The sequence below is a fragment of the Neofelis nebulosa genome, chromosome 5 (assembly GCF_028018385.1).
Source record: "Neofelis nebulosa isolate mNeoNeb1 chromosome 5, mNeoNeb1.pri, whole genome shotgun sequence".
Taxonomy (NCBI): Eukaryota; Metazoa; Chordata; class Mammalia; order Carnivora; family Felidae; genus Neofelis; species Neofelis nebulosa.
The window spans coordinates 2,093,127-2,117,844 of record NC_080786.1 but is presented as its reverse complement, the minus strand read 5'-3'; the positions used below and the strand labels follow the sequence as shown (position 1 = coordinate 2,117,844).

General features: G+C 48.8%; 1 protein-coding gene across 1 annotated transcript; it reads left to right on the top strand.

The window, feature by feature from the left end:
• The first annotated feature begins 303 nt into the window (after positions 1 to 303).
• Positions 304 to 24,718, top strand: CRTAP (cartilage associated protein). Its single transcript, XM_058729280.1, has 7 exons — positions 304 to 938; positions 5,095 to 5,244; positions 7,595 to 7,766; positions 11,220 to 11,348; positions 14,212 to 14,357; positions 15,906 to 15,989; positions 23,856 to 24,718. The coding sequence occupies exons 1-7, from the start codon at positions 468 to 470 to the stop codon at positions 23,907 to 23,909; spliced, it is 1,206 nt and encodes a 401-aa protein (XP_058585263.1). The 5' UTR covers positions 304 to 467; the 3' UTR covers positions 23,910 to 24,718.

The following is a 24,718-nucleotide window of genomic DNA, read 5'->3' as shown; positions in this document are numbered from 1 at the left end:
TGGACCCGCGGCATCAGCCTCACCAGGATGCTGGCTAGAAATGCAAATGCCCAGACCCTCACCCCAGACCTTCTGAGTCGGAAACTCTGGGGCACCGCCTAGGAATCTGCGTTTTCACAAGCGCTCTAAGCGATCAAAAGGTTTTAAGCGGCGCTGCGATCCGCTAGGGCCGCGTCCGGCTTGCAGACCGCCAGCTCCAAACAAATGAACAAAGGAGCCAGCCCCCAGAGCCCGGTGCAGAACCGGAGGGCAGCGCGCCATCCCCAGGGCACCCTCCCCGGCGCGGGCAGCTTCTCCCGGACCCCCCGGCCGGGTGGTTGGGTGGGGGAGGGCGCAGGACGGGGCGGGCCGGAGGCTGGTGTCCCCGCCTCCCAAGCCTTGGGCTCGCCGCGTTGCGCAGTCCTCCGCCTTCCTTGCCTTCTCGTCCCCTTCCTTCCTTCCTTTCTTCCTTCCTTCCGCCGGGCGCGATGGAGCCGGGACGCGGGGCGGCCGCGGCGCTGCTGGCGCTGCTGTGCGCAGTCTGTGCGCTGCGCTGCGGGCGCGCCCAGTACGAGCGCTACAGCTTCCGCAGCTTCCCGCGGGACGAGCTGATGCCGCTCGAGTCGGCCTACCGGCACGCGCTGGACCAGTACAGCGGCGAGCACTGGGCGGAGAGCGTGGGCTACCTGGAGATCAGCCTGCGGCTGCACCGCCTGCTGCGCGACAGCGAGGCCTTCTGCCACCGCAACTGCAGCGCCGTGCCCCAGCCCGAGCCGGCCGCCGGCCTCGCCCGCTACCCCGAGCTGCGCCTCTTCGGGGGCCTGCTGCGCCGCGCGCACTGCCTCAAGCGCTGCAAGCAGGGCCTGCCAGCCTTCCGCCAGTCGCAGCCCAGCCGCGAAGTGCTGGCCGACTTCCAGCGCCGGGAGCCGTACAAGTTCCTGCAGTTCGCCTACTTCAAGGCAAGTCGGCCCGCCCGCCTCACGGACCCGGGCCCCGCCCCATCCCCGGGTCCGGGCCCCGCCCCCAGGCCCGGGCTCCGCCCCATCCCCGGGCCCGGGCCCCGCCCCATCTCCAGGTCTGGGCCCCGCCCCATCCCCGGTCCCGGGCCCCGCCCCATCCCCAGGTCCGTGTCCCGTCCCCAGGCCCGGGCCCCGCCCCATCCCCGGGTCCGGGCCCCGTCCCCAGGCCCGGGCCCCGCCCCATCCCCGGGCCCGGGCCCCGCCCCATCCCCGGGTCCGGGCCCCGCCCCATCCCCGGGCCCAGGTCCCGCCCCATCCCCGGGCCCAGGTCCCGCCCCATCCCCGGGCCCGGGCCCCGCCCCTTCTCCAGGTCTGGGCCCCGCCCCCAGGCCCGGGCCCCGCCCCATCCCCAGGCCCTGACCCTCCGTCTGGGCGGCCCCGCCTTTCCTTGACCCCGCCTGCTCCCACCCAGCCCTGCGAAAGGAAGCCTCCAACTTCTGTTCCCCTTCTTCGTCTTAAATAGAGGTGCAAATGCTTTTCTGGAAGCGTTGTTCTGAGGCAGGGAATTCGTACACAGAGCGTCTAGCGCAGTGTCTGCCACGCAACAGTGCCTGATGAATGTTACCGGGTATTTGACAGACTCTCCTTTTCTGTGTGTACCGTGAAAACCCCTTTTTGTCTCCAGTGGCGGCTTTCAGTAATTGAGGGGAAGAGGACCTGAGCTGCCGCCTAGTCTCTCTTAAAGAGAAGGAAACTGAGGCCAGGCCGGGGCAGAGTCTCCTTGGGAGCACGCACGCCTGCCTGGAGGAGCAGAACGGGGCACTGTGGCTCATCCGGGTTGGTCCTCTCCGCTCTTTTCCGTCTAGAATTTAACGCGGTTGACTTCCTCCTTTGCGGCTGCTTAAATCCTGTGATTGCTGACTAAAAATAGCCACAAATTGCGATTCTTGACCCTCGGAGGCCTTTCTCAGGGGACCCACAAGTTCTAAGGATGGGCTCAATTGCCTGTTACTGGACAAAGTGACTTTAACTTGGCAGGTCTTTACCAGATTTTGCCAAGGAAGCCCTCCTAAAGCCCAGCTTCTGCTTTACCTAATTGGAAACGCTTTCCAAAGGAATATATTGCGTTTATGCATTTGTTTTAACGACTACAAAACTAGATTCATGGCATTTTCCAGACTCTGGAGGTAGAAGTTGTTTGCTTTTGTCTTTGCTTTGAGTCTTTGCACTGCAGGGTCTGTTTTTCGTATTTCTGAAACAAATCCGTGTTATGCTGCGCTCGTAAGAGTAATAAAATAGCGTGAGACCCTAAATAGGTGAACACCTGAGTTATTTCTATGCTTACATTTTTGTACGAGGTCTCGATTTTGTGAATGTTTGTTCTGGCAATAAAAAAAAATAAGCTTTAAAATAAAACCAGGGGATAACGTTCCAGGACGTAGAAAAATGATGGCTGGCTCACACCATCCCTATTTTTAAGCTAAAAGTGACTCATTTAATTTTCTCTTTTTTGTATAGCTTTTGCCAGATTACTGTCTGAACCGAATTTGAGTCATATAATCAAGGGGGAAATGTTTTATTTTTAAAACTGGAGAACAGTAGAAGCTGATTTCTTTTCTATACAGAGGAATTTGAAACAAAAGGTATACACAGGGAGGAGGGAAAGGCTTTTCCTCAATGTGACCAGAAGGCAAAGGTTTTCTCCTTTGGCATGGCATCTTCAAAGGTCGGGATGGTCACAGCTACTCTTCAAAACCCTTTACTTAAAAGTCAGTAAAATAGCATCTGTGTTGATATTTTGAGATCTCTTATGGGACAGGAAAAGGTTCAGAGTTTTGTGAGTAAGCCAGAATCTTCACTTAGTTGCTTCGACTGAAAATCACTGAAGAAGTGATTTTAGGTGGTGTTACTGTATGCTTTATTTTTTTCCTTAGCGATGTTTCTATTTTCAGACCAAATGGGTGGGGACCAAATGATGGTGTGCCCGGCCCATACATCCGGCCTGGCACCTGAAACCGGAGGCTGGTTCTGAGTGCCGCCTGCTGTGGGAGGACTTGAGCAGGTGTTATTGTGCCACTCTGATTTGCAGGCCTCTGTTTCGGTGATTAAGGACAAACGCCTGAGTTGAACTCACAGATGGGGATTGTGGGGCTGGCCTGTCAGAGCGAGGCAAAGAGGCATGGGTGTGTGCTTTTGTAGGAAGGGGCTCCTGGTATGGCCCGCAAGCCCACCAGGTTTTAGGTCATCGGCCTATCTTAGGTCCACGTCCCCAGCCGTGGGTTCTCTCCATGGCCGCATTTCCACGAAATGCTCACCGTCCCCACAGGCTGAGCAAAAAGTGGGCCCCCGCCCTCGATCAAATCCCGAATGACCGTTGAGGTCTGAGCAGGTAGAGTGGGCCCCGTCCCAGGCACTCCTAGCCCACCCTTTGCCAGGACCAGGCCTCTCTCCCCACGCCCCACCCCCTGTCACCACGTTGAGGAGTGGCTCGTAGGGAGGTAGCTGGGGTCCTCCCGTGCAGCTGGCTGTTTCTCAGGAGCTCACGGGAGGGTAGTGCTCCTTCCCCCTTCTCCAGAACCTGCCTGGGTTTCTGTGCGAGGTTCAGCTGCCAAGATGTGGCTCCACGTTTCAGCCGGCAGAGCCCGACCTGAAGTGAATACACCACCCTTTCCTCTCCAGGAAGGGCTTCCATAAAACTCAGATCCTAAGTTAGCGGCCTTGAAGATCCCATTCTGTGCCCTTTTTTCTAAGTGCCCTTCTGAGAATTCGAGAGTCTCATTTCATTGGCAAATGCTGTAAAGGGCTGCATTCATACCTCCTCCCTTCCTGCGGGCCTGCCTGTTTCCGGCCCGGAGCGTAAGGCCTTCTGTAGAGCTCTTGCAAGGGCATTCCCACACGGGCCACTCACGGGCATTTCCGAAATGCCAGTGCTGACATCCAGGAGTCTGCCCTCGTTACTTCTCCGGCCTAGCTGCCGCCTCGTCTCCAAATGACTTGGTGCCAATCCTGGGGCACTTTCGTACGGATATACACTACCCTTTGATGCGCAGAATTCCAGGATGTGCCAAGTGTCCCTTTGTTTTCTGTCTGCAAACCTCACTCCCACCTCTGAGCGGCCCTCTGGATTGGCTGAAGGAGGCTCCGTGCACATGTATGGGTGCCTCCGCTTCCCCACAGCGAGGTTGTGCCATGATTCCCGGGGACGGCCAGGGACGACACGTCAGCGTGGGGGCCCTCTGCTTGCGGGTCGCGTGTCCGCCCAGGGGGGCGTCCACATCCTTGCCCTCCCGCCTGCTGGAGCCCACACCCCAACACACGCTTCCTCCCCGAGGACTTCTGCCTTCCTGGTCACTGTCCACGAGGGTGCCCTGCCTGAAGCTCCCAGGCCACACACCTTAATGGATGTTGCCAGGAGATCGGGAAGCATACTTGAGGGTACGGGTACATGGCGGCAGGGGTTTTCTTTTCCTGTTTTGCTCGTTGTTACAGACCCACTTCCTAGAGCAGCGGCTGGCAGGCAGGAGGCTCTCAGCGAATGTTTGCCGAGTGAATGGATAAGGGAACGGTGATGGGGGTCATCGAGAATGGTGAGCAGGAGGTTCTGTAAGACATGTGGGAAAATATTAATGTATTTAGGAACATATACGTATCTTGGAAAATACTAATGTATTTTTCCAGAAGGCATGGCGTAGTCATACTGGGTAGTTGGAGGAACGTTTGAGGGTGGTTATTTACAAAGGCTAGTGATGGTAAGTGTGAGCACCCCTTGGCCAAAAAGGGCGAGGGTGTGGACAGTTCAGGACGCAGGAAGGAGGGAGACTGTCTGGAGAAGGCCTCCTTGAGAGGAGCTGTGGCCTTCAGTTAAGGGGCACTAGCAGCCCAAGGTGACGGAAGGGAGGGAGCCAAGAGACTAAATAATCCAACCTCACCCTTTTCCCTTCCTTCGGGCTCCCACTGGGGCTCCTCACTGGTGACCCCCATTGGAAGCAGGAGAGCAAGAGAGTGCAGGTTTCATGGGCCATGGAAGTCAATGAACCCCCGGCTGGAAGCCCTGTGTTGAAACACAGAGTTACTTGCAGGACTGAACGTTCTTGTTTTGCAAAAATCACTGTTCATCTTCCATTGAGTAGATGTCACATCTCTTCGTTGTACGTAGGCAAATAATCTCCCAAAGGCCATTGCCGCCGCTCACACCTTTCTACTGAAGCATCCCGATGACGAAATGATGAAGAGAAACATGGCGTATTACAAGAGCTTGCCTGATGCCGAGGACTACATTAAGGACTTGGAAACCAAGTCATATGAGGTATAAGTGGGTTTTCACACAGCCGACAGTGGCAGCGTGAGTGGATGAAGGAGGAGGTCTGGATGAACAGCTGTTGACGTCTAAGGGCCTCTAGGATTTTTGATGACACTGATGAATATTAGGGCAACAAGAACGATGGACTGTTTCGCATAACGGTGACCCACTTAAGAGTGAGGTTTTACGTTCTGTGATGCACCTGAAGCCATCTTTCCTTTAAATGCTGTATTTTAGAAATAAGGTCATTTGATCATTTGGTTTTTAAGATAGAGGAATAAACACACAGTTTCTGATGAGACTAGAAGACATATCTTTTCACACACACACACACACACACACACACACCATATGTACTGAGGTAGAGAGGGAATCGGGGAGCGTGGAGGACTGACTTGACAGATTAGAGACTACTGGAATCTCTGCCTCTGCAGGGGGGAGTCTGATGAGAGGGAATGGGGAAGAACCTAACCCCTGTGAGCACTTGCTGTTGTCTGGACCTGTCGAGCGTGGGCGCGGGGGGGGGGGGGGGCATGGGTCCTAAGGGAGGGCAGGGCCGGGTTGAAAACAGAGGGATGTGTTGAAGGTGTCCATGGGCAGCTGGTAGATTGCAACCAAGGCCCAGGGTTTCCTGTAGTGTGACCAGACTGCAAGCTCACTTTTTCACTGGTGGGGACCCTCCAAGTCTCTATTCTGGGGGCCCTTCAGTTTTCCAGGGAAGAATCCTCCAGCCTTTTGCAGGACTGGTGGCGGCTCATGCTCGTCCGCTGGTGTCCGAGGGCCGGTCTGGGGAGAGGGATGGGGTCGCCGCGGCTGGGTCCGAGACCTCACCCGCTTCCTGGCTCTCCGCCCCATGCCTGCACCCCCGCCCTCCTATGCCTGGTCCCTGACCCTCCAGCCTTTATGGATGGGGTCTCTAGAAAAGGAATCACCGGTCTCTGGTAAGGAGCAGCTTTGGGAGGTGGGATCTCTTGGGCACGTAGGTGGGCGTGAGAGGAAACCTAGGGCTCCAAAAACCCCGTTCAAAAGCCTGGCTGTGGTGGGGCTGCCCTCCTGTGTGCCCAGGGGCCCCTCTCCACGTGTGGCTTTCTTCTTGTCGCCCCCGCCCTGCTGCCCCTGCAGAGCCGGCTGCCTGGGGTTGCTGCTCGCGTCCCCGGGCAAGGCGCCTTCAGTTCTCTGCCGGCCTCATTTGCAGGGGATGCTGCCTGCCCGGGGGGTTTAGGGAGGTCTTGCCGCCGTGCGAGCTGACACCCGAAGCTTGGCGAGAAGCTCAGGTCTGAGGGGACCCCCGTTCTGGAGCAGCTGGAAGAGGACCCCGAGGGGAGCATTCCCTGCTTACGTCCCGGCCCGCCCTGCACCATCCAGACTAGCAGGGTCGTGTATGCATCCCAGATCTCTGCTCATTTCTTCTGAGACCAGGCAGCTTCCTCAGCCCCCGTTACTTCTCTCTGTCTGGTCCAGTCGACGATGAGCAGAAGTCCCTTGACTTTTCCGCCGCCAGGCAGGTGGCCACCGTCCCCAGCAGCCAGCGTAGTGGCTTTCCTATTTTATACGTAGCCGTTGGGGGAGGGGGCCTGCCACCTGCTGTCGAGCTTATGTGTTTTCTTTGGTTCAGTTTTAAAAATCAGCTTTACTGGGGCGCCTGGGTGGCTCGGTCGGTTAAGCGTCTGACTTCGGCTCAGGTCATGATCTCACCGTCCGTGAGTTTGAGCCCCGCGTCGGGCTCTGTGCTGACAGCTCAGAGCCTGGAGCCTGTTTCGGATTCTGTGTCTCCCTCTCTCTCTGCCCCTCCCCTGCTCACACTCTGTCTGTCTCTCTCTCTCTCAAAAATAAATAAACGTTAAAAAAATAATAATAATAAGTAAAAATCAGCTTTACTGAGGGATAGCTTGCTTGAAATGTATTCACCAATTTTAAGTGTATAATTCAATGATTTGGGGGGAAGCTGTGCAATTGTGTAAGCACCACCATAATCACACTATAGAATAGTTTCATCTCCTCTAAAATGCTCCCTCAGGCCCCTTTCCAGTCAAGCCTTTGTCCCAACCCCTGATCGTGGGGGGGCGGGGGGGGGGGAGCCGGGGGTGGCACTGCTCCGATTTCTGTCACTGTAAGTTTTTCCTTTCTTCTTGATCTGAATTTGGTTGTATTATCCAGCCCCTCCTACTTTTTGAATTAGATGAGAAGGTACCATTGTACACAGGACAGAAAAAGCCAGATAGAAGTCAGTTCCCGGTTGGCTTATGTGTGATTAAGGGTCGGCGTGGTTTTCTGGGCACTGAGGAGAGCAGAACTCCGTGCTGGTCTGCCTCCTTCAGGCCTGCAAGCTCCCCGCCCCCTCCACCGTGCCTTCCAGAGCCTGTTCGTCCGAGCCGTGCGGGCCTACAATGGCGAGAACTGGAGGACGTCCGTCACAGACATGGAGCTGGCCCTTCCCGATTTCTTCAAAGCCTTTTACGAGTGTCTGGCGGCCTGCGAGGGCTCCAGGGAGATCAAGGACTTCAAGGACTTCTATCTTTCCATAGCAGGTTGGTGGCGTTTTGGTTTGGACCAGGGACCAACGGGACAGCCTCGTGTGGCATCTGCGTGCCTTCCTGGTGCCTGCAGTGACCTCTGGGGGACGTTTGAGCGTCCCTCTGACTGGGTAGCTGGGGAGGTAATATGTAACCCACGCAGACCCGCCTTTGACTTTCCAGGGGCTTCTGGAAAAATAACTGAGTACGGTGTCCAAGCACAGGCCTGGAAAGGGGGTCGGCCAGATCAGCCCTGCCCAGTCACAGATTCCCCACAGGCTTTCGGAAAAATAAAACCGGGCCCGAGAGCAACTCACGACCCATGTGATATAGAACATTGCCATGTTTGCACCTGTGAGCGTGCAGTCCCTTGTCGTACAGCCACCGCCACCTCCCACCGTTTCATCATCTCAAACGGAAATTCTGGACCCAGTGAACCCAGCTCCGCCCTCTTCCCACCACGGCCCCTGGCAACCAACGTTCTACTTTCCGTCTCCATGAATTTGGCTACTCTAGGTACCTCGGATGAGTAGAATTAGTATTTGTCCTTTTGGGACTGGCTTCTTTTACTTAGCATAACATACTCAAGTTCCAAAAATATTGTAACAAATTGGTCATCTTTTAGGTTTATTTATTTAACGCTTATTTATTTATTTTTGAGAGAGAAGGAGAAAGAGACAGAGCGTGAATGGAGAGGGCCAGAGAGAGAGGGAGACGCAGAATCTGAAACAGGCTTCAGGCTCTGAGCTGTCAGCACAGAGCCTGACGCGGGGCTAGAACCCACAAACCACAAGATCATGACCTGAGCCGAAGTCGGAAGCTTAACCCACTGAGCCACCCAGGCGCCCCTATGCTATTGATATTTTTTAGGACTATAAGCCACTCACTTTATAGACTATTCCTCAGTTTGAGTTTCTGTTGTGTGTCCTCACAATTACATTCAGGTTACACATTTTGGGCTGGAACGTTATGGAAGTATGCTTCTCAGGGTATCACATCCAAATGTACTTGGTATCTTTTTGCCCCTTACTGGTGACGTTAATTTTGAAGCACTGGTTAAGGTACTTTCCAGTTTCCAGTCTCTCTACGATACTGTTTTTCCTTTTGATACTAATAAGTAATTTGCGAAGAGAGACTTCAAGACTCAGACAATTTGTTGTCCGTTAAACTCTGTCTCCACCCCTCCCCCACTATCACATGTATACTGATTTAGCATGTATTTTTTTTTTAATTTTCTTTTTTAACGTTTATTTATTTTTGAGACAGAGAGAGACAGAGCATGAACGGGGGAGGGTCAGAGAGAGGGAGACACAGAATCCGAAACAGGCTCCAGGCTCTGAGCCGTCAGCCCAGAGCCCTACGCGGGGCTCGAACCCACGGATCGCGAGATCATGACCTGAGCCGAAGTCGGCCGCCCAACCGACTGAGCCACCCAGGCGCCCCTGATTTAGCATGTATTGAAGACTCTTGCCTGATTCTTTTTTCTCTATAAAGGAAAATAGACACACACATATATATTTTTTTCTGTATTTTTATGTTTACTTCTCTCATACCGAATAGGTACCATACTTTACACACTGTTCTGTTCTTGGTTTTTTGTACTCAGCAATATACCTTACCTAGCACGTGGAGATAGTCCTTCTTTTTATTGTTGCTGAGTACTCCATCGAGGGGTGGTGGGAATAATATGCCCCAGTTTATTCAGTTACCTGATGGACATTTGGTTTGGCCCAATCTTTTGCTAAGGGGGAACTTTAGGCTTTGTTTGGTTTTTTTGCTAAGTGTAGGGGTATGTTTTCAAAGCCAACACAAGTGGGATAGATAGTTCAAAGAGTAAATGTCTCTGTAAATTATTTAGTACGTTAAGGTACCATTTTTGTATTCCTACCAAAAATGTAGGAGAGTGCCTGTCCTCCACCGTCTCGGCCAACAAAACATGTACCGTCATCCTGGAGTCTTCTGCTTCTAACTGTGTGAAGGGAGAAAGGGGAGAGGACCAAGGATCATGTGGAAGACTCTAGGCACCAGTCCCAGAAGTGGCACGCATTAGTTGTTGCTATCCACGGTTCATTGGCCCAATTACCCATAGGGCCCCACCCTAACTGCAAGGGAGGCTGGGAAATGTAGTCTTTGACATCTCGCTCTGTTATATTTAGGTCTACCTCTTCTCTTTTAAAGGCTGTGTACATTCCATTGTTTGTATGTATCAGAGTTGAGTGGTCACTAGCCTGTTGATTGGCATTTAGGTTATTTCCAAGTCTGTTTGCTGTTACAAACAGTGCCTGGGTGTGCCTGCGTCTAAGGAAAATTTCCTAGAGGTAGACTGGTGGGTCCGAGAATTCGTGTATTTTAACTTTGATACGTTTTGCCGAATTTGTCTCCAAAAAGTGTGTTTCTGTTTTGCTTCTATCAAGGGAATATGAGACTGTAAGTTTCACCATTTTCCCTCTAATGCTGAGTGTTATCAAATTTTAAAAATGTTGCCAATTTAACTTGCGGACGTGTCCAATGACCATGTGGTACACCTGAAACTGATGTAATATGTGTGTCCACCATACTTCAGTTAAGCAAATTTTTATTTGCCAGTTTAACGCTTTAAGATATTTTAGGTGGGATTGGGTGTGGGTGGGGAAGGGGCAGAGAGAGAGGGAGGGAGAGAGAATCCCGAGCAGGCTCCCTGCTCAGCACAGAGCCTGACTCAGGGCTCAGTCCTACCGACCGTGAGATCATTGCCCAAGCCAAAAATCAAGAGTCAGAAGCTTAACCGACTGAGCCACTCAGGCGCCCCTGGATTGTGTTTCTTTTTTAAAAAAATTTTTTTTAACGTTTATTTATTTTTGAGACAGAGAGAGACAGAGCATGAACGGGGGAGGGGCAGAGAGAGAGGGAGACACAGAAGCGGAAGCAGGCTCCAGGCTCCGAGCCATCAGCCCAGAGCCCGACGTGGGGCTCGAACTCACGGATCGCGAGGTCGTGACCTGAGCCGAAGTCCGACGCTCAACCGACTGAGCCACCCAGGCGCCCCTGGATTGTGTTTCTTAATTACAAATGAAGTATAACATATTTTCACAATGTTTATTAGCCATTTTTACAATTTCTTTTCTGTGAACCTCCTTTGGCCATTTTTATATTGGGTGTTTGTCTTTTTCTTACTGACTTTGAGGAACTTTGTATATTAAGGATTTCAGCCCATTTATCATAACTGTTGTTGAACTATTTTACCTTGATTATCTTTACCTTTTACCGGGATCTTGAGGAGAGGGGAGCAGAAGTAGTTTTAACAAACTAATGAGTGCAGGGGTGCCTGGTTGGCTCTGTTGGTGGAGCATGTGACTCTTGATCTCAGGGTGGTGAGTTCGAGTCCCACGCTGGGTATAGAGATTACTTAAAAACTAAAAACCTGAAAAAAAGAAAAGAAAAAGGAACGAATGAACATACTGCTCTGAAAATCTGTGTGTATTCTTTCAGATCATTATGTAGAAGTCCTGGAATGCAAAATGCAGTGTGAAAAGAACCTCACCCCTGTCGTAGGAGGCTATCCCGTGGAGAAGTTTGTGGCCACCATGTATCATTATTTGCAGTTTGCTTATTATAAATGTAAGTAATTATCTTCCATGAGAGCTTGGGCAAGGTGCTCAGTCCTAAGACTCAGCTTCCCCATCTGTAAAAAATAGGGTTAAGATATTTTAAACCTACCTTACCTGTGGCTGTTGAGAGGAGTTGTCAAGGTCACGTCGACAGCCCCAGTTGCTGGGCCTCGCACGAAAAGGTGGCAAGGCCTGGTGATTCAGGGCGCATGTCAGCTGCATCACTTACTAATTTCTCTGTGCCTCGGGTCCTCATCTGTAAATCAGAGATAATTGTATTAACCTCCTGAGGTTGCCATGAGGGGCCAGTGGGTTGACAGGTGTGGAATGCTTGGGGTATTCGTACACGGGCGTGTGACAAACCTCTATCAACGTGCTTTGTTGAGTGGCTGTCCTGCCACGGCCACCTGCCATTTTACCCCACCTCCTGTCCTCTTGAGGGTACTCTGAAAGATTTGCCTGCTGAAGGTTAAAAAAGGGACCAAAAAAAAAAAAAAAAAAAAAAAAGATTTTTCTTCTATGTGTGCATATGTGAGTGTATACATATATATATTTACATTTTTAATTTTGGTAATCAGGATTGTCCCTGGGAAGGCTGTGTAGCAGTCATTTACTCCAGAGCTCTGTGAGGAAGGGAAATGGCCCCTTCCGGCAGTGAACCTGCCATTACGACGGCCTGAACCTCACCTAAGGATGCAGTGAAGTGTCCTGAAATGTCCCTTGCTTGGGACATCTCAGGTCAAGAGGAGGGTGAGGTGTGGCTTCATCAGGTGTCCTTCCCCTTGCACAGAGGGCAGGGATGAAGTTTTGTGTTTAAAAAAATTTTTTTAATGTTTATTTATTTTCAAGAGAGAGACAGAGCGTGAGAATGGGAGGGGCAGAGAGAGGGGGACACAGAACCCAAAGCAGGCTCCGGGCTCTGAGAGGTCAGCACAGAGCCTGATGCGGGGCTCGAACTCACAAACTGTGAGATCATGACCTGAGTTGAAGTCAGATGCTCAGCTGACTGAGCCACCCAGGTGTCCCTGTCATGTACATTTTTTTAAACACCCTGGAAACTTAAAAACATACATTAGAGAGAGTGGTAGTATGCCCATCACCCAGCTTCAACTTTAAAAAAAATTTTTTTTTAATGTTTATTTATTATTGAGAGACAGAGAGACAGAGCGTGAGAGTGGGAGGGGCAGAGAGAGGGAGACACAGAATCTGAAGCAGGCTCCAGGCTCCGAGCTGTCAGCACAGAGCCCGACGCGGGGCTTGAACCCATGAACTGTGAGATCATGACCTGAGCTGAAGTCGGACACTCAACCGACTGAGCCACCCGGGCACCCCATTTATTTATTTATTTTTAATGTTTATTTATTTTTGAGACAGAGAGAAAGACAGAGTATAAGCTGCGGAGGGGCAGAGACAGAGGGAGACACAGAATCTGAAGCAGGCTCCACGCTCTGAGTTGTCAGCCCAGAGCCCGACGCGGGGCTTGAACTCACGGACTGTGAGATCGTGACCTGAGCCGAAGTCAGAGGCTTAACCGACTGAGCCCCCCAGGCGCCCCGATGTTGTTGTTGTTTTAATAAGCTAGTATTTATTTCATTTTCACAAAAATCTCTGTTGGTACCTCCCTGTTGGACTTTGAAACCCAGGGAAGGATCGATCAGGTCTCCGAGCCCTCTGAGCCCGGCTTGGTGCTGTGTGCACAGGGCCAGAACACTAGGAGTTTAGGAGTGTTCTGGATACATCCAGGCTCTGGCAGCTCACGGGTCCTCGAAATTCCCACGTGCTCAGGAAATCACCCCGCATCTCGGAAACTGTGGCAATGACTTATGAACACTGGCAGACCAAAACCTTTACATCTGCTTGCTGCTTCGAAAGAAAATCTTTGCTTTCTGGGTTTATAGGTAAAGAGTATGAGTTAACGTTTACTTCTTGAAATTGGCTTCTTGAAAGTCGGCCCTGTTGTGAACTCTTTCTACACAATCTGCCACACTAAATTTTTTGAGGGCAGGTGTCATTTATACTTGAACCCCGGCCCTAAAAGGCCTTGACCTAAGTGCCTTTCCCAGCCTTCTAGACCTGGTGAATGGCCTGTGCCCTTAAGTACAGGTTTTAAGGTTGTTGTCACAGGAAACAGCCACTAGGTGGCACAATTTGTTCATACCCGAGTTTTGGTTACTCTGGCCAAGCTGAGCTTTTAGCAAGGGTAGTGTTCTGGGTTGTAAATTGGAGTGCAATGTGTCAGGATAAATGCCCGGGGGCTTGTAGCTTATCACCTCTTTCCCTTTGCCCCCACCCCCACCCCCAAAACAAACCCCAGCCCCTGCAGATCCTCTATGCTGAAGGTGCCCTCGGAGGTGGGGCAACTCTAATGAGGGACGCTAGAGGTGGGAACCCCAGTGTCCAGGACATGTCAATACCAGGTGACTTCACATCTTTTCCGGCCCAGAGGGCCCACCGCCCTTTGGGTTTCCTAGCTTTGGTTTAGCTGTAGGAGGGCTGCCTGGATCTGGTGATGGTGGTGCCATCCGGAGGGGACCCGGGCACGTGCTCCCTACCTCCCTCAGCCCGGGAGGACAGTCCAGGCCTTGGGAACCCAGCCTTCCCAGCCCAGGTCAGTGGATCCCGAAGTGCAGTCTAATGGACATTTCTGCAGAGGCGTCTGCCTCACGAGGAACCTCCGTGTTTGAAAACCACTCCCCAGGCTGCTCTGGAGACCTGGTCTGTGACCTGCCCGCCCAGCGGTGATTCTGGTCCGTCACAGGCTTTCCCAAGGAGGGGCTGGCTCATGGCCGTTTCCTTTAGGCGGCTGTGCTGGTGAGGGCAATTTCAGGGCAGGGTTTGCTGATCTCCTGTTCCTCTTTTCTCCCCGGCCTCAGTGAACGACCTGAAGAACGCGGCCCCCTGTGCGGTCAGCTACCTGCTCTTTGACCACAGTGACAAGGTCATGCAGCAGAACCTGGTGTATTACCAGTACCACAGGGACAAGTGGGGCCTCTCGGACGAGCATTTCCAGCCCAGACCAGTAGGTATCGGGCCGCCAGGCATCACGTTTCCGGGCCGCCTCTTCATTCTCACTTTCAGGATACTGTTCCGCATCTTGAGACGAAGAGTTATTGCAGAAACGAAGGGGAACTCCTTTTCTTCTGTTGTTTTTCTAGTTGTCGTTGTTGTTTTGTCCTTGAACATTTTACCGCTCTATTCTGATTCCTAAATCAGTAACAACCACCAGTTTCAAACATTATGGAAATGTTTTACTTGGGAAGTGAAGTTCCTTCAAAGTCCCGTGCCTTTTCCCTATGCCCTGCCTTACCGCTACATACGTCTCATGTGCACAGCGCGTGTGTCTTCGATTTTATGGAAACAGGGTCACACGTTACCTGCTCTTGTGCACGTTGTTTCGTCTTTCTCGTGAACGTTTTCCGTGTCACATTCCTACGCCTGCTTATTTTTTTGCACCTCCAAGGCATCATTTAATTCCCCTGATGGACAGGCCCAGCTTGGCGTCTGTTGCCAGGAACTCCAGGATTGTATCCTACTCTTTTTTTTTGAGAGAGAGAGAAAGAGGGAGCGAGAGTGCGTGTGTGCGAGCCGGGGAGGGGCAGAGAGAGAGGAGGACAGAGCATCCAAAGCAGGCCCGGCACTGACTGGGTGGCTCAAACTCACCAACTGTGAGATCACAACCTGAGCCGAAGTCAGACGCCTAACCGACTGAGTCACCCAGGTGCTCCTGTATTACTTGTAAAAAAGCTTCTTAAATTGGCCTCTGCCCTTAACTTGTATTTTCATTGGGATTTTTATGTGCTCTCCTGTCTGCCATCCATGCGTTTTCCTTCGTACCTCGCTCCCCAGCCAACACACCCGCACGCTTTCTCTCTCTTTCTCTCTCCCCCTCTCTTACTCACTTGGGGCTGGCCACTCTTTTTTTTTTTTCTTTTTTTTTTTTTTTAACATTTATTTATTTTTGAGACAGAGAGAGACAGAGCATGAACGGGGAAGGGGCAGAGAGAGAGGGAGACACAGAATCGGAAGCAGGCTCCAGGCTCCGAGCCATCAGCCCAGAGCCCGACGCGGGGCTCGAACTCAAGGACCGCGAGATCGTGACCTGAGCCGAGGTCGGACGCTTAACCGACTGAGCCACCCAGGCGCCCCTAATCTTTATTTTTGAGAGAGAGACAGAGCATGAACGGGGGAGGGGCAGAGAGAGAGGGAGACACAGACTCGGAAGCAGGCTCCAGGCTCTGAGCCATCAGCCCAGAGCCCGACGCGGGGCTCGAACTCACGCGAGATCGTGACCTGAGCCGCAGTCGGACGCTCAACCGACTGAGCCACCCAGGCGCCCCTGGCCACTCTTTCTTAATTGAGATATGATTCATATGCAATAAAATTCATGCTTTTAAAATGTACAGTTGAGTGGTTTCCAGCACATTCACGGAGTGGCACGACCATGACCACTGTCCAGTTTTAAACATTTTTATCGCCCCCGAAAGAAGTCCATACCTGTTTCTCCCTCCTCCCGGTTCTGACATGGAAAGGTTGGTCGTAAAAACTGTTCTGTGTTTGTGTTGAACAGGAAGCAGTTCAGTTCTTCAACGTAACTACGCTCCAGAAAGAGCTGTATGACTTTGCTAAGGAAAATATAATGGATGATGATGAGGTAAGTTTGCACGGTTAGCACACGTCTGGCTCAGAGAAAATATGACTCACATCTTCACGGAAGTCACTAGAAGCCTAGTCGTCCCTGAAACAGAAGGGGACCCGGAGGAATACAGTCTCTGTGGGCGTTTTAGTGGAAGTCAGAGCTCTGGGGAGGGGAAAGACGGCTTTCTAGGAAACCCAGGCTGCAGCCCCACATGGCCTGACGGTGAGTGTGGAGGGACCCATCCTAGACGTCATCCAGACATCATGTTTTAACTTTATAAAAACACAGTGGATTCTCAATTACTCAGTGCTCCCAACACCCTTGGAAACCCTCATCCCGATTTCTCTGTGATATTATTATTATCCCTTTTTTTTCTTTCTCTTTTTGTTAATTAGGTCCTTGCTGAGCGGCATTTTATCGTTCTCGGAGACTGCTTGAAATTCCTGATTTCAGCTGACTCCTTTTTTGAGAAAGACTCTGCCGCTCTCGCTGCTCTCGGAGCATTTTGGGGTGGGGCAGCCTAGTCACAGAAAAGTCCTTAGGGGCGGTATTTAGAGAGATGCATTTGAAACAAACCAGAACATGCTTCCTAAGGCCTAAGCCTAGGGGCTTGCCGGCTGTTGGAGCGTATCCTGGCCTGACCCCTCACCTCTGAGCTGCTAGGCTACACCCAGGGGCCCGGGCCCTCCAGATCTTCTGTTTCCACTGCCCTGGTTTTTGGTGGAGCACCTCTAAGTAAGATACCATGGGATTTGTTTTCGGTGCACAAATTTGCACGGGGTGGACCTGTCACTGGTACTCATTGGATTTCCCAGAGCTTCATTGTTTCATTTATAAAATGGGACGAATAATGGGGACCTCACACGGCTGGGAAAATGAAATACCATGCTGTGTGTGGAAGTGATTTATAGACCAGGAGGTGATCGTTGTGGCATGTGTCTGAGAAGCAGAGCCCGAGATAAGGTCACAAGGATGCTGCGAAGGCAGGGGTGCTGGCTTGATACAAACAGGGTTGGCTGCTGTTGTTTGGAACGTGGAGAAAACCATATTGAAAAAAAGGGAGAGTTGAGTTCCTAATTATCCGGAGCAAGCCACTACTGACATTTTGAGATGTATACCTCCATTTTTTTCTACCCATTTTCCAATACATATTTATTACAAACCCAATTGTAATAGATATCATGGCTTTTCCATTTAACGCTGTAATATGAGAAGCTTCCCTTGTTATGTTTTTCTGGAACAGCTTTATTGAAATATTATTCGCACACCATAAATTATCCTTTTTAAAGTACAAATACAGTGTGTTTTTGTATACTCACAAAGTTGTGCATCCATCACTGCTATCAGATTTTAGAGCATTTTCATCACCCCCAAAAGAAATCCCAAACCTGTTAGTGGTCTCATTCCCCATTCTTTCTCCTCTGCCCGCTGCCCCCCCATCTCTGCCCCCAGCCTCTGGCAACCACTAATCTACTTTCTGTGTCTATGGATATGCCTGTTCTGGATGTTCATATAAATGGAATCATAGGGTATGTAGTCTGTTGTGACCAGCTTCTCTCACTGAGCATAATGTTTTCAAGGTTCAACCATGTTGTAATATGTATTATGTTACATGTGAATTTCCATTTTTATTGCTGACTAGTATTCCACTGTGTGGATATACCACTGTTTGGTTACCTGTTCCTCTGTTGATGGACATTTATACTGGGTTGTTTCCACTTTGGGGCTATTTTGAATAATGACACCATGAGCATTTGTGGGCATATTTGCGTTTGGACAAAGGTTGTTAATTCTCTTACGTACCAAAAGTACATATGTGGAAGGGGAATTGCTGGGTAATATGGTAACTCTATGGTCACCTTGTTGAGAAACTCCCAGGCTGTTTTCCAAAGGGGCTGCACCGTTTTACATTCCCAGCAGCAATGTATAAAATTTCCAACTGGCTACATATTTGTCAGCCCTTCTCCTGTTTGTCTTTTCTATATTAGCCATCCTAGCAGGTAAGAAATAGCATCTCATTGAGGTTTTGATGTTCATTTCCCTAATGACTAATGATGTTGAGCATTCTTTCATATGCTTACTGGCTATTTGTATATCTTCTCTGGGGAGATGTGCAGTCTATTCGCACTCTTTGCCCATTTTTTTAATTGGGTTACTTTTCTTTTTATTGTTGCATTATAAGAATTCTTTATCTATTCTGGTTATAAGTCCTCTGTCAGACACATGAATTGCAAATATTCTCTTGCAATATACTCTGTGGGTTTTCTTTTCGTGTTCTTAATGGTATCTTAAGGCATAAAAGTTTTAAATTTTGGTGGGATCCCATGTATCTGTTTTTTCTTTTTTGCTTGTGTTTTTGGTATCAATCTCTAAGAAACTATCACTTATCCAAGATCATGAAATTTTACTCCTATTTTTTTTAAGATTTCTATAATTTTAAGACTTTAGGTCTACAATCTATTTTGAGTTAATTTTACATATGATGTGAGGTAGGGGTACAATTCCATTCTTTTACATACGGATAACCAGTTGTCCCAGCACCATTTGTTGAAAAGACTTTCTTTCCCATTGACTTGTCTTGGTACCCTTGTTGGAAATCAACTGACCATAAATCTGAGGGTTTAAATCTGGGCTCTCAATTCTAATCCATTGATCCAGATTTCTGTCCTTATGCCAGTACCACACTGTCTTGAATACTGTAGCTTTGTAGTACATCGTGAAACTGAAAATGTGAGTCTTCTGATCTCATTCTTCTAGATTGTTTTGGCTACTCTTAGGTCCCTTGCATTTCCATATGAATTATAGGATCAGCTTGCCAATTTCTCTAAAGGGCAGCTGGGATTTTTTATAGGAATTGGGCTAAATCTGAAGATCCTTTGGATAGTATTGACATCTTTTTAAAAAAATTATTATTATTTTAAAATTTAAATCCAAGTTGGTTACATATCGTGTAATACTGATTTCAGGAGTAGAATTTAGTGATTCATCCTCTACATAGAACACCCAGTGCTCCATCCCAACAAGTGCCCTCTTTAATACCCATCACCCATTTAGCCCATCCCTCACCCAAAACCCCTCCAGCAACCCTAAATTTGTTCTCTGTATTTAAGAATCTTTTATGGTTTATCTCTCTCCCTGTTTTTATATTATTTTTGCTTCCCCTCCCTTAAGTTAATCTGTTTATATCTTAAATTCCACATATGAGTGAAGTCATATGATATGTGTCTTTCTCTGACTTATTTTGCTTAGCATAATACCCCCTAGTTCCATCCACGTTGTTGCAAATGGCAAGATTTCATTCTTTTTGATTGCCAAGTAATATTCCATTGAAAATGTATATACCACATCTTCTTTATCCATTCATCCGTCGATGGACATTTGGGCTCTTTCCATACTTTGGCTACTGTCGATAGCGTTGCTATAAACATGGGAGTGCATGTGCCCCTTCAAAACAGCATACCTGTATCCCTTGGATAAATACCTAGTAGTGCAATTGCTGGGTTGTAGGATAGCTCTATGTTTAATTTTTTGAGGAACCTCCATACTGTTTTCCAGAGTGGCTGCACCAATTTGCATTCCCACCAGCCGTGCAAAAGACATCCTCTTTTTCCATATCCTTGTCAACATCTGTTGTTGCCTGAGTTGTTCATGTTAGCCATTCTGACAGGTGTGAGGTGATATTTCATTGTGGTTTTGATTTGTATTTCCCTGATGATGAGTGATGTTGAGCATTTTTTCATGTGTTGGTTGGCCATCTGGATGTCTTCTTCAGAGAAGTGTCTATTCATGTCTTTTGCCCATTTCTTCACTGGATTATTTGTTTTTTGGGTGTTGAGCTTGATAACTTCTTTATGGATTTTGGATACTAACCCTTTATCTGATATGTCATTTGCAAATATCTTCTCCCATTCTGTCGGTTGCCTTTTATTTTTGCTGAGTGTTTCCTTCACTGTGCAGAAGCTTTTTATCTTGATGAGGTCCTAATAGTTCACTTTTGCTTTTGTTTCCCTTGCCTCCTGAGATATGGCAAGTAAGAAGTTGCTGCGGCTGAGATCAAAGAGGTTGTTGCCTGTTTTCTCCTCTAGGATTTTGATGGCTTCCTGTCTTACATTGAGGTCTTTCATCCATTTTGAGTTTATTTTTGTGTATGCTGTAACAAAGTGGTCCAGGTTCATTCTTCTGCATGTCGCTGTCCAGTTTTCCCACCACCACTTGAAGAGACTGTCTTTATTCCATTGGATATTCTTTCCTGCTTTGTCAAAGATTAGTTGGCCATACATTGGTCCAATTCTGGGTTCTCTTTTCTGTTCCATTGATCTGAGTGTCTATTTTTGTGCCAGTACCATCCTGTCTTGATGATTACAGCTTTGTAATACATCTTGAAGTCCAGAATCGTGATGCTTCCAGCTTTGGTTTTCTTTTTCAGGTTTCTTTGGCTATTCAGGGTCTTTTCTGGTTCCATACAAATTTTAGGATTGTTTGTTTTAGCTCTGTAAGAGTGCTGGTTATTTTGATAGGGATTGTGGATAGTATTGACATCTTGACAGTATTAAGTTTTCTGATCCATTAACATGGGATGTCTTTCTACTTCTTTAGGTCCCCTTTAATTTCCTTCAATAATGCTTTCTTACATTTCATTAAGAAATGAAATTTTGCTAATGGAATTTTTTCTTATTTTTGTTTTCAGTTGTTCATTGTTAGTAGATAGAAGTACAGTTGATTTTGAATATTGATATTATAATTCTGCAAATTTGTTGAAGTTGTTTATTGTAATAGTTGTGTGTATGTGTGGTTTTGCTTAAGAGTTTCTATATACAAGATCATGTTATCTATGAATAGAAGTGGTTTTATTTCTTTTCTTCCAATCTGGATCACTTTTATTTATTTTTCTTTGGTAATAGCCCTGACTAAAACCTCCAGTAAAATGTCAAATAGAAAGAGAGAGATTGGACATCCTTGTTTTGTTCCCAATTTTAGAAGGAAAACATTTGGTGTTAGCATTAAGAATGCTGTTAACTGTGGGTTTTTTTGGTAGGTGCCCTTCATCAGGTTGAGAAAGTTCCCCCTTCTACTCCTAGTTTGTCAAATGTTTTTATCATGAAGTGGTGTTGAATTTTGTCGGTTGCTTTCTTCTGTATCCATTGAGATGATCGTGTGGTTTTCGTTAACCTTGTTAGTTAATGTTTATTTTATTTTATTTTATTTTTTTAATTTTTTTTTCAACGTTTTTAATTTATTTTTGGGACAGAGAGAGACAGAGCATGAACGGGGGAGGGGCAGAGAGAGAGGGAGACACAGAATCGGAAACAGGCTCCAGGCTCCGAGCCATCAGCCCAGAGCCTGACGCGGGGCTCGAACTCACAGACCGCGAGATCGTGACCTGGCTGAAGTCGGACGCTGAACCGACTGCGCCACCCAGGCGCCCCTAATGTTTATTTTAAACATGACTTTTTAGTGACTAACAGTCCGTGGTATGGATTTTTTAAAGTTGAGCTTTTTGTTTTTATAAGCATTTTAGGTTGCTTCCAACTTTTTTGCTTTCACAAATAACACAGCTGTGACTACATTGGTTGCCTTTTTCCTGGTCATTTCCTTAGGATAAATTCCCATGGGTGGGATTCCTGGGTCTAAGGCTATGAATGAGGGCTTTTGATGTACGGAAACAATATATTTAGAAAAATCATAGGTGTTAGAACAACAGGAGAACTTTTACGATATTCACTCAAGCTCTCACATCACAGATGAGGAAATAAATTCGGAAAGGTTGAGTAACTTGCTCAAAGTCACACAGCTGGTTAGTAATCATCCATTGCTCACCAGAATTATTCTAGGCTTCAAAATTCCTAGAATTCTTGGACCTGACACTGCCATGATAAAGAAAGAAGTCTGTCGAAGGTCCTAAAAGCATTTAGCTTCTTAATCAAAGCTTTAGAACCGTGAGCAAGCGACTTTCTTTTCTATATATCAAATTATATTTCAGCTTATTTTCAAATCATATTGGGTTATTTCTATGTATCAAAGAAATAAGTATAATCAATACAATAAAATTATTAATTTAATCTTTAAGATTCCAAAGGCCAAAATACTACATTGAGACAAAACGTCAGTACGATTCAGCTACTGATATTAGGGGATTTCTCCTTTATTATCCTGAAATGTGTTGTAAGAGCTCCTGAAAGTTTTGCACACTCGTTAAGAATTTTGCAGACGCTTATTATAGTTTCAGAAACCTTATAAAGCAGGCTGAAATGGATGCATCAAGTTTCAGGATCTGATGGTTATTTGTTTCGGGAAGGTCTAAAAGAAATAGATTACAGTTTGCAGGAGTGATTTACTGAGAGGGAGTGCTCTCAGGAGGGAAAGAAGTGAGGGGCAGGGGAAGGAGCCATGAAAATATGAGGTCTCCGCCAGAGTCAAGCTCAGCCTGATCCCGTGGGAGCTCCGGGGCACGAACTGTACCACAGAGCTCTTCCTGCATTTTGTACGCACCTTATCATCCTCTCCCTGGTTGGCAGCCTGGAGGGCTTGGGGTGCAAACTCCTCGGTGGGGCTGCTCCCTTTGGCCAAGGCCAATTGTCCAGAGAAGGGGCAGCTGTAAGCCATCAGCAAGTAACACTCCCAGCAGCTGGGGGACGGGTGCACCCGAAAGATCTGAGCAAGGCCTCCGCTATAACAGGCCACAGAGGGGGTAGTGTTTCTTTCGTCTGTATTGCCTTGGGTACTTATTAGTGAGCTGAGAGCAAATAATACCACACCCCTATGTCACAGCAGCCACGCCGTGAGAAACAGTAACTCTGGGAACAGCTGTCATGGCCATACATAGAATCCCTCTACTGTGTTTTCCTTTTGGGATCCAGAAGGCAACGGAAGCAAACATCGTTTGTTCCATCAGTCGTCTTCCACTTCCGTCACTTTAGTTTCTAATCTCAGGCATGATACGGTAGAAGTATTTGATGAAAATAGTAAGACCCCCTTTTGTGTCTGTCGCGCTCGGGAGATTTCCCAACTATTCTCTGATGCTGAGAGGCTATAACAGGAAGTGTGGTAAACTGTCAAAAGGAGCAAAGAGGCTCTTGGCCTGTGATGGTGACCTCTGCGAGGGAGGCCAAGCCGGCCCTCACGGGGGGGCGGGCTGGCCCTCATGGGAGCAAGACGCGGCCTGCTTGCTGATTCGCTCATTCTTGGCACGGAAGAAAATGGGTGTCCTCAGCTGGTGGCCCAGGTGTGTCGTGGGAGAGAATTCAATGCAGGGAGGAAACGAGAAAGTGTGCTGGGCTATCAGATTGAGGCTTAAGGCTGATTGCAGAAGGGGGGAGCGGGCGTGCTCCTGGTACTAACCGTGGGCAGGTGGGTCCCACGACACCCAAGAGACCGTCCTGTGAACGGAGTGACTGCTTCGGCCACACCAGGGATACGCACACATACCCTCTTCCTGTAGCAGGTTTCCGACTATGTCCATTCCAGGCTCTAGGGAAGGAAAGTCACCAGGGTCCTGGTCCTAGTCCTTGAAAAGCTCATGATCTGCTGGTCAGTGTAGAAAGGGAGCAGACAGAGAGTGCTCCTGTGGACTAACTACCAAGAAGGGGGATGCCCAGAAAGGGGGGCTGTAAACGGCTCTTTCAGAGGGTGGCTGGACTGCCCCCCTCCCTCACACAGGCCATCTGTGGGGGTTGCAGAGCCCTTGACTCCAAGTTCCCAAGGAGTGGAAGCCAGGTCCCCTCCCAGGTAGAAGGCAGGTCCTCTGGGCCCAAGGGCAAGGGGGAGGGGCTGCTCCAGCCCACACAGGCAGCTGGCAGCAGCCTCTTAGAAACAGTCTTGGCTCACCAGCACTTCTAAAGCCAGGTAACCCACTTAACAGATGTGTCGTGTCGTCTCTTACAGGGAGAGGTTCTGGAATATGTGGATGACCTCTTGGAGCTGGAGGAGACCGGCTAGTCCACAGCAAAGAGAAGCCCCTGGATGTCCAGGGGACACAGATTCTGTCTGCCTTTCCCCAGTAGCCCACGTCACTGATACCTCAAAGCCTTCTCTTCACTCTGCGAAGTGAAAGGGAAGCCTCATCTCTCACTACGTACAATAAGGGGCGAGCCTGCCTTCCCCGTGACCACACCTGCCTCCCCACGCGCCTCCCACCTTCACACGGGCCTTTCTCACTATTTTGGTTGGAAGCACAGTCCTCCATTTTTTTCCCCCCAGAAAACCACAATTTTTTTTTTTTAATAAGAAAAATACTCCTCAAATTAGATAATTGTGAAAACCTATTTTGGGCTTTCTGCTCTTTCAGGTTTTAGACTCCATTATCCCCATGCCCTGATTCAGGAAGACAGTGGAAGACACAGGCCAAACTTCTCCACACATCCCCCCGACCCCGTGACAGCGTACAAGTGGTCTGACCCGCACCATTTCTGGCACCCACTGAAAGAGAAGCTGGGTAGATAGTGCAGACTCCAGAAATGTGGCTTTTGCCCCACACTTCTGCATCTCCAAGGTCTTAACAATGGTCGGTCGATCCCTAGGCACCATAGTCAGTTGCAAGTCTCAGAGTTGGAAATGGAAGAAAGCAGAGGGGGTCTGGTCTCATTCATTTTTTCAATAAATATTTATTGAGCACCCACTACATGCTAGACGTTGACGTGGGCACTAGAAACGCTGTGCAGAATGACGGGGAAAAAATCCCTGCCCTCCGGAGCCTACGTCCTCTAAGGGAGACAGACAACAAATAAATAAGAACAAATGTATATAAA